Source organism: Lygodium microphyllum, chromosome 1, assembly GCF_053477565.2.
Source record: "Lygodium microphyllum isolate KBCC chromosome 1, Lygodium_microphyllum_v1.1.10, whole genome shotgun sequence".
Classification (NCBI taxonomy): domain Eukaryota; kingdom Viridiplantae; phylum Streptophyta; class Polypodiopsida; order Schizaeales; family Lygodiaceae; genus Lygodium; species Lygodium microphyllum.
In genome coordinates this window covers 92,078,193-92,088,115 of record NC_141135.1, presented here as the reverse complement: position 1 = coordinate 92,088,115, position 9,923 = coordinate 92,078,193, and the positions used below count along the sequence as shown (strand labels likewise).

Below are 9,923 nucleotides of genomic sequence, written 5' to 3'. Positions count from 1 at the left end.
ACAACAAGGAATATAAGTTGTTTCATTGTTTATACTTGATTGAATTCTTTGCACAAGTGATGATTTGATACATGAACTTGTTCAAATTAGAAGTATTAGTTAAATTTGTCTTTAAAACCGCTTGTCAATCCTATCAAAACCATCGTGTTGTGCTCTCGTCGTGCTCTCGAATCCTATCAAAACTGTCGTGTCAATCCTATTAATTTGCGTAACTCTCGTCGTGCTCTCGAATCCTGTCAAAACCGCTTGTCAATCGGAGTTCTGGATCAAAAGTTATGACAGTTCAGGATTCAAGACAACAATTCTGCTCGAATCTGCGATTCTTTATTTAAAATTATAATTCTAATTACAGCTCATTAATCCCCAATTACAGTTTGTTAATCACTCGTCTTCGTTAATGATGTTGATTACGACAAGCAAACATCTTGCTATTTTTAGCGATGTTTTATTATCGTTCATATTCTTTGCTCCACCGAAATAGCACTTTTCTTATTTGCGTCATCTTGTCTTGCACGTTACGCCTCTCTATTTCGGGCTTTCTTTTTAGTCACTCAATACTTTGCGTCGTTTTTACGTACATCTCCCTATTTTGATTGTCATGCGTCTCAACTACGCTCGTCTTGATCATGGTTTGCAGATTCTACGATCTCATCTTATTTGTTTTCCCTCAACATACAGGCATGACCAATTGCGTAATTGTTAACGGATATCCGTTTGGCCAACGTTCGGTTCCCTTCTTCCAAGGACAAGGATTTCCTGGGTGGAAAGCAAAGATGATGCTAATTCTTGAAGGTGACGAATTATTTGATATTGTTTTGGGCGACCTGTCTTGCCCAGTTCAACCTATTGATGTGATGAATAACAATTCTGTGATTACTGATGGTCCATTATTTGAATAATGGAAAATTGATCATATTGATTGGATTCGTCGTGACAACGCGGCTCGTCGTTATATATTGTCTGCACTTCCTGACTCACTTATATCGAATGTCTTTCATCTAGAAACCTCTCATGCTGTTTGGGAGTATCTTATCTCAACGTTTGAGAAATCGGTCACCGAAATTTTATATCTCCAAACTTGTTTGAAGAATCTTCAATATAAGGTTGGTACTTCTATGCACTCTCATATCGAGGCTTTTAAAGACATTATCAATTAGCTTGGTGCTGCCGGCGCTCCTGTTGCTAAAAATCAGATTGTTACTCAACTTCTTCATACCATTAAAGATCCTTTATATGACAATATCATCACTATTTTGTCTAACAAGGATGATATCCACTTTGACAAAGCATGTATATCTCTTATTGAATATTCTCAATGTCATGAGCATCATTTGGAAAAATCTGATGCTATTTTGGTCACTCGCAAACTAAGGGATTTTGATGCTGCTTTTTTTGCTCGCAAGCGTCCCGCTTCACGTTTTCAGCAGGGTGGACACCCTAATCAAGATAGTAAATCTTCTCGTCTTGCTTATCCTAACAAACATTGTTCTTATTGTGATAAGAAAGGCCATGTGGCTTTCGATTGCTGGGCACATCAATATGATGAGGAGCATGGAGTTACTACAAAGCAACCTCGCTCGTCCAAAAGTTTTCCTCCTTGTGATTATTGTGCACATACAGATCATCCATCTCATCGTTGTTATAAACGCAGATATGATGAAGAATTTTCTCGAGCTTATATTGTTCAACAAACTACAACTGATGATGATCATACTCATCAGGAGCTCAATTTCGTCCATCATGATATCTCTCCAGAAAATATACTTCATGTTCATGATGGTTCTCTATTCATCGTTGATTCAGGTGCCACTGGAAACATGACATACCAATCGTAGTGGCTTCACAATTATCATTCTCTTCCTGTCAAGAAGTTTGTTTACCTTGCGGATGATACGACTTGTCAAGTCAAAGGAGTGGGTGATTTATATCTTGGGACTATTTCATCCACTAGAATATTAAGAGGAGTTCTTCATGTTCCAGATTTGGAAAGAAATCTTCTTTTTGTTGCTCGTCTAGTTGATCTTGGTTTGTTTGTTGGCTTTGATCATAATCAATGTCGTGTAGAGAAAGACGGGCATACTATAGCAGATTGCAAATTGCAAATTATGGCATCAACAATTTGCACATCCGATTTTGCCAAAATTCTTGATCTTCATCGTCATGGTCTTGTGCAAGGTATGGAACTTAAATCTCATCCACATATGGGAATATGTGAGTACTGTGCACTTGAAAAACACCATCGTTCGTCTTTCCATTCTACTTCATCACATTCCTGTGCTCTCTTGGATTTGGTTCATACCGATATTTGCGGTCCTTTTCCTGCCTCAAAGTCTCAATATCGATATTTTATAACTTTCATTGATGATTTCTTACGGTACACACATGTCTATCTTCTTCAACATAAGTTTGAGGCTTTATCTATATTTAAACAATACAAGATAAGTGTGGAGCTTCAAACAGGATTCTCTATAAAGACGCTTCGCAGTGACAATGGCGGTGAATATGTATCCAATCTATTTGATGACTTCTGTAAGGATCAAGGTATTCATCATGAGTTTATAGTTCCTTATTCTCCTCAGCAAAATGGTGTTGTTGAGCGCAAAAATCGCACTATTCTTAATGCTATATGTTGCATGCTTATACACTCTGGTTTGTCTCGAAAGTTTTGGACTGAAGCACTTCTAACAGCCGTTTTTATTCAAAATCATCTTCCAACTACTGCACCTGCTCATAAAATTCCTATAATAATCTGGACAGGGAAGACACCTTCAGTCTCTCACTTTCGCATATTTGGCTGTATTGCTTATATTCATGTGCCCAAGGACACTCGACATAAGTTGGATCCTCTAGGTTTGAAGGTTATTTTTCTTGGTTATTCAGATCATTCCAAAGGTTACAAATTTTATGATCCTTCTACTCAAAAGGTTATCATTAGTCGTGATGCTATATTTGATGAGAAGACAATGGGTGGCACATGGTCATCAGATGTTTCAGATGATACACAGTCTTTGCTTAGTGCATTTCCTTACTTGCTTTGTGATTCTATTGTTCATATGATTTTGGCTTTTGCAACACTATTTGATCTAGAAATTCACCAAATGGATGTTAAAACGGCTTTTCTCAATGGAGATCTTGAAGAAGAAATCTATATGGAGCAACCTGAAGGTTTTATGATTGCAGGAAAGAAGCATCTTGTATGCCAGCTTCATCATGCATTACATGGATTAAAGCAAGCCTCTCATGCTTGGTATATTAAGATTGATCAGTTCCTCACATCTAAAGGTTTTGTTGCATGTTTTGCTGACCCAAATCTTTACATCAAAAGGGAGGATGAATATTTTATTATTCTTGCTCTATATGTTGATGATACTATTCTTGTGTCAAATAATATTGCTTTCTTGGATGCTATGAAGAAGCTTTTATCGACTGCATTTGAAATGGTGAATCTTGGTGAGATACATTCTTGTTTGGGTATTCAAGTTCAACGACACCGACAACAAGGCATTCTTCTTCTTCGCCAGACAAAGTTTATTAATGATATTGTCAAGAAGTTTGGGTTGACAAATGCGCACTCTGCCAGCACTCCCATTCTTTCAAGCTCTACCAAGGGTACATCTACAACACGCAATGAAGAATTAGCCATTCATTAACCTTTTTCTAATCTTGTTGGTTGTCTTCAATTTATTGGTTTAAACACAAGACTAGATATTTTATTTACGGCTAACTTTTTGGGACAGTATCTTTCTTCCCCTTCCACTATTCATTGGAGTGCTGCAAAACATATTCTTAAGTACCTCAAGAGTACTAACGAATTTGGCCTTATTTATCGTTATCGAGAGGATTCTTCTTTATCTTCTTCAACTTCTCTTGACCTTATTGGATATACAGATGTTAATTAAGCATGTTCACACTTATCCATGCGATCTACAAGTGGGAATTGTTTCTTTGTAAATGGATGTTTGGTTTCTTGGTCCAGCAAGAAACAACAATGTGTTGCGGTTTCTACAACTGAGGCCCAATATGTTGCTGCATCATTAGCAGCTCGCGAGCTAGTTTGGCTTCGACAACTACTTGCAGATTTGGGACATCCTTCATCATCTAGTACATCTCTTCAATGTGATAACCAAAGTGCTATTAGTCTTACCAAAGACTATATACAATATAGTAAATCAAAGCATATTGCTATTCATTATCATTATGTTCGACATGAAGTCAAGAAAGGTTCCATTATGGTGGAGCATTGTCCCAGTGATCAAATGGTTGCAGACATCTTCACAAAAGCTCTTAGTGAAGCTCGCTTTAGTTTATTAAGACATGCACTTGGTATTGTTCCAAGTTCTTGTCTCACTGATTGAGGCATGTATGATTTTTGTATCGTAGGTATGTATAGGCGCTCAGGTTTTTTCCTTGTTCTCCCCAAGGGTTTTTTCACTCGCGGCCAGAGACCTTTGTTTGAATGGGGATGTTACAACTATATATATCATCTCTCACTTGACTTGGGTCTCACCTATATATACTAGCTCTACATCAATATGAATCATTCTTTGGGAGCATATCTTGTGTATCTCTCTCGTACTCTCTCTCTCTCTCAACACTTGGGTGTTGGCTCATGTCAATTTGACTGTTACATGGTTGTTGATGCTCGCTTGATGCTGATTTTACATTGATAGTTAGTAGTTGACTTGGAATATTGTTTTTTGCCTACTGTCAGCTCTCATTGTACACTATTGCAAATTATTACAACAAGCATATATCTTCAGACCATGATATATTTTTCATACTGAATAATCCTGGTTCGATGTACTTTTGATTATACTTGGTAGGTAGCATCATTAAATACTCGTTTCTTGCCATTTTGCTTTGGTTTTGGTGGTTTTTTGTCATTTTTTGTTGTTTACATCTAGCAGTTTTGATCTATCTACACTGTTTTAACTTGAAGTATCTTTTTCCACTGACATTGCTATCTTCAACATCGCTAAGCTTGATGATACAAATTATGCCTATTGTAAGAGCAAAGTTTAGCAGGTGTTTGTGTATAAATTATAGATAAAGCGACTAAGGTTGAGTGGAGAGCAGCTTGAAATAATAACTAATGACAAATGGATGGAGCTTGATGAGTTATGCAAGTCCACTCTCATCTTGTCTACTTCACGTAATCTTAGCACTTGACATATAAAAACAGTCTCAAACAAACAAGTTTCTTTTTAACAGGTTATCATGTTTATCTTTGGAATACATCCATAAATTCTAGCTCGCAGGCTAATCCATAATCCGCCCGAAGGCTATTCATAATCCGCCCGAAGGCTATCCAGCAATCCATAGGGATTACTAATCCAAGATTTCGCTCGTAGACTAGTATGCGGGCCTCGAGATCCAATCCCGAGTCACATTGTCTTCTTGTGCAGGGCCCGAAAGGCGAGGGATTTATGGCCAGATCCCCCTCCTAGCACCCAAGCATTCTCTAGCTCCAAGTAGCGCTCAACGGAGAGACCTCACGCGGCGGGTAGGGTCCACATTCCCGGCGCGCGGCTAACAACCCCCTTGGTTAGGGTCAGGCAGACAGTCGGGGGTAACTGAAGCTACCTCTCCCTTCAGGGCTTCAACCTGAAGCATTAAATATCTTTCCATCCTTTAATTCCTTGAGCAAACAATGTAAACAGTGCTCCTAAACTGTTACAAGCACAATCAATTCCAGTGGTCGTCTATTTCGCCAACTGCTAAGGAGTGAATCCTTCTCTCCGAATGCATCCAACATTCTATCCGGGATCAATTGCGACTGGGAAAGATCCCCAAGGGTTTGTTTGTTCACCCTTTTGTCCTTGGTTTAGGGCCATACCGTGTTAACCCAACTTAACCAATATCTTAGGTTTCGCACCCACCTGGTAGGCCACGATTAATGCAAATCTCCACTACTCCTTACCTTTGTTTTATAGCTCTTTATGTGAAGACTATGGGTATCCTTACGCCTATAGGATAGATTTGCATTTGCAACCTACATACAAGGAGCCTTGGAGTGTGACATGTGGTGTAAAAAATGTGAACGTACGGAGACTTGGAGACCGGCACGTGCCTCCCATCTCCAGCTTTGCTTAATATTGGTAAAAGATAAAAGATGCTTGTGCCGCGCAACTCATATATAACTCACTCATTGGTCAACAACTACACATGGTTGTGCCATGATGCATGTAGGTGCCTATATATTAATGGATTTATGCATGTGTGTATCTCTTGATGTTGAGAAAAGGAGGCTGGTTAGAGGGGTGCTGCACTGCTGAATGCATTAGTTATATTCTACTAAGTTAAAATGAAATGTTAAAATATTTACATTCATTTCCAGTTTTCACTTAAGCTTTTATACTTGGAAGTATATAATACTCTCGAATGTACGTAAGACTCATGCTCCCGAGAGTAACTGTCTCGAGTATGTTCCATGACCACCATTGCGGTATAAAAATTTAACAATCGGAATTGTAGCACCGAAAAGGATAGATAAATTACACTGCTTATTGGAAACATGTTAGATACGGCCCAGGCAGCAGTCATCTCGAGGCCGAGGCCCAACCGAGCAGTAAACAGCGCGTAGAATGGTGGTTTGAATCGATCCCTCGAGAGGTTGATAGGGCAAAACCATCATTGTATTTCGGGCTCCGGGACAGAAAGCGCGAGCGAGAGAGAGTGGCGGAGGGGAGAAGGTCAGGGTCTGCTGGGCACTGGAGGGGGTTGTGATAGGGCCTGGACTAAGTCGGCCCAATTACGAGAGGAGGTGCCAGGTATCTTCAAGTCTACAGCCTGTTGCGCTGCCTTTTTCCAGGTGGCAGCCGAGGCCTTGAGGTGGCCGGACTGGGCCATGAGCGCCCTCACCTTGGCCTCCACCTGCTCTCTGCGGATCAGCCCGTCTGCGCCCGCCTCGAAGTCCAGGCCCACTCCCCAGGCGTCCACGCAGCACCGGTTGTTCAGCATCTGGTCTGCGAAGTAGGGCCAGCCCAGCATGGGCACACCCGCGGAGAGGCTCTCCAGGGTGGAGTTCCAGCCGCAGTGCGTGAGGAAACCGCCCACGGCTCGGTGTGTGAGGACTTGCATCTGCGGGGCCCACGGCACGAAGCACGCCTGCCCCTTCATCCTTTCGAGATAGCCCTCCGGGAAGATGGCACCCTCGCCGTGCATCAGGTCGGCCCGGATGACCCACAGCAGAGGCCGCCCGCTCGCCTCTAGCCCCAACGCCAGCTCGGCGAACTGCTGAGCCGTGAGGACCGCGATGCTGCCGAAGGACACATACAGCACCGACTCGTCCTCCTGCGCATCCAGCCACCCCACGCACGCCTCTTCCTCCGGCCACAGCGCCGCCGTCGGGTAGGCCCGATCCACGTGGCCCTCGAAGAAGGACGCCGGTAGCACTGGGCCCACTGTCCACGTGTCAGCGCGCTCCTTGGCCCGCAGCGCCGCCATGGAGGCTGCCTTAAGGGCATCGAATGTGTTGATGGCCACCCACGTGGCCTCGTGGATGCGGCGGCACGGCTGCAGGAACACGTCGAACATGAAGTCCTCGTCGTCGAACGGTTGCAGGAACGTGTTGAGCTCGTGCAGCCGCAGCGCTGGCACGCCTGGGATCCAGTCGATTAGCCGCGAGTTCGAATTTCGATACGCTTCTGCAAACATATTTGCATACCATCAGAACACTAATGCAGTGTAGATGAACACTGATTCTCCAGCCATTTCCATCGGTACAAGCGGTAGTGTATATCCATATACATCGCTCATAGAATAGGCACATGGCCTACTGAGGTGATGAGTTGCCATGGTTTCCTAAACTTATCATGGTGAATCAAAAAGCTCAATAGGCGCACATGATCAACCTGCAAAGGAGTGCAATTGCTGGAGAGTAGATGACTTGGAAATTGCTTTAGTAAAAAGCAACTAATCAAATCGTATCGCGTGTCCAGTCATTGCTAGCTACCATAGTAAGTGGGGTTAACAGACTGCTAACCGAGGAGAATTCAATTAACTGGGATACTACAAAATATTCCATGACACATCAGTTAGGTTAATGGATACTACGTTACATAGTATCGCAAGCCATAAATTGCGGACATATTGTAAAGCCTCTGCATCAGTCTATTTGACATACCATATTATCTGTACAATGGAGTACATATGAAGCGGCACATGACATCGTCAGTTAGCATTCATTTTGTGGACATTCTATACTCATCCGTATGACACATCATATTGCGAACAAATTACACACTGTGCATCAGAATAAAATCTAATTTCTACCTTCAGCAGGCCTGCAGCCTTGTTTGACAGCCATCATCGACGCCAGAGTCCCCGCCGAGGCAGTCCAAAACGCCATCCTCCTGAGCTGGAGCTTGTTCGCCACATCCTGTGTGAAATACAGATATAGGTCGGATATCATTAGAGTAAGTGGAACCGCATCTGCATCACTGTGATCCGTTTTGTCCTGATCCACGCGCAGAAGCCCCTCTACCAGCTGCTCCAATGCAGGCCGGAGGCTGAAGAAGGACTTGCAGACCTCCACCAACGTGTCCTGCCCGCTCGTGCTCCCGCTCTCTCTATCGTCCCTTATCTCTGCGAAGCGTATGTCGAGGCCTTGCGCTTGCAGCCGAGCCTGCATGGGCTTGAGTATGGAGTGGTTGTGCTGCGTGTTCACGAAGGTAATCGTGAACCCCTCCGAAGCTAGCTTGACGGAGAGGTGCATCATGGGGCCGATGTGGCCCTGCGCAGGGAAGGGTATCACCATGGCATGAGGCCGTGCAGGTGACTTATTACATTGAACCTTGCAGATGAGATCGGCCTCGGCGCCCATAGTGGACTTTAACAGACCGATGATGCCTTCTGCAGAATATGGTGTAGAAGCTGCAGCACCGTGCTACCGATATGAGATGATCAAAGGAAGAGTATGGTTGCCACTGAAGGTATAAACCGATGAAATAATAAATTAAAATTGTTCATTTTTGAAGGGCTAGTCCATATTTTCTCGTGAAGGTTTATTTTCGAAGGGCTAGTCCATATTTTCTCGTGAAGGTTTATTTTTGAAGGGCTAGACTATATTTTCTCCTCCACGTCTCTCTATGATCTTGCCCTTCCAATTGAAGGTCACTTTTTAAAATATGGTCTTCCAATGATGTGTGCAATAAATATTACGTTTTAAGATCTAAACTTTGTGTAAGGAAGCTTTTTAATCAAAATCACATAACAACAATAAAATGTTAATTTGTGTGTAAGATAACTTTTTCATTCAATTTATACTATACATATTTGATTTAGTCAACATTATTATGAATCATTAATATAACCTTTACTACCTAGCTTGGATGAATTTCAAGTTATCCCGAGTAGAGTAGATTGCATCCCAATCTACCTCTCTTGGATCTCGTGTACCATTGTAAGAAAGAAACATAAGCTTGTTAACATTCTTTGAGCTCAATTGATTGCGCTCATTTGACATGGCATGGTTCATCTTGGAGAATCCCCTTTCACAATTGATTGTGCTTGCCTTAGTAACTAAGTATTGGGCAATTAGATTAATAAATTTATTTATAATACAATAGACTAAAATTTAAGGGGGAAAAGTGCCCTTGGAACACAATGCTTTTTTTTTTTGCCATTTTTAGTTTGCCTTTCAAATGCATTGCTTCCAATATTTTGGAATTCTCCATCATGTTAATAATGGCCCAGAAGCTTGAAGGCAGTGTTCAAGAAAAGGCGGTTCGCTTCATCCTAAGGTCGATTCATTTTAGGAGAAAACTTGTTCGATTACATGTGGGCAAGAAGTGCTTACCTGTAAAAAAAATATAGGCGAAAAGGACTTCAACCATTTCACGTTTATTTATAATACAATAGACTAAAATTTAAGGGGAAAAAGTGCCCTTCGAACACAATACTTTTTTTCTTGGCCATTTTTA

The 9,923-nt window shown here is 42.0% G+C and overlaps 1 protein-coding gene across 1 annotated transcript; it reads right to left on the bottom strand.

Moving 5' to 3' along the window:
* Window positions 1–6,422: 6,422 nt before the first annotated feature.
* On the bottom strand, window positions 6,423–8,950 carry LOC148041406 (7-deoxyloganetin glucosyltransferase-like). Its single transcript, XM_087688187.1, has 2 exons — window positions 8,275–8,950; window positions 6,423–7,646 (listed from the first exon to the last, which is right to left on the bottom strand). Exons 1-2 carry the CDS (start codon window positions 8,822–8,824, stop codon window positions 6,694–6,696), a joined length of 1,503 nt encoding a protein of 500 aa, XP_087544313.1. The 5' UTR covers window positions 8,825–8,950; the 3' UTR covers window positions 6,423–6,693.
* Window positions 8,951–9,923: the final 973 nt, after the last annotated feature.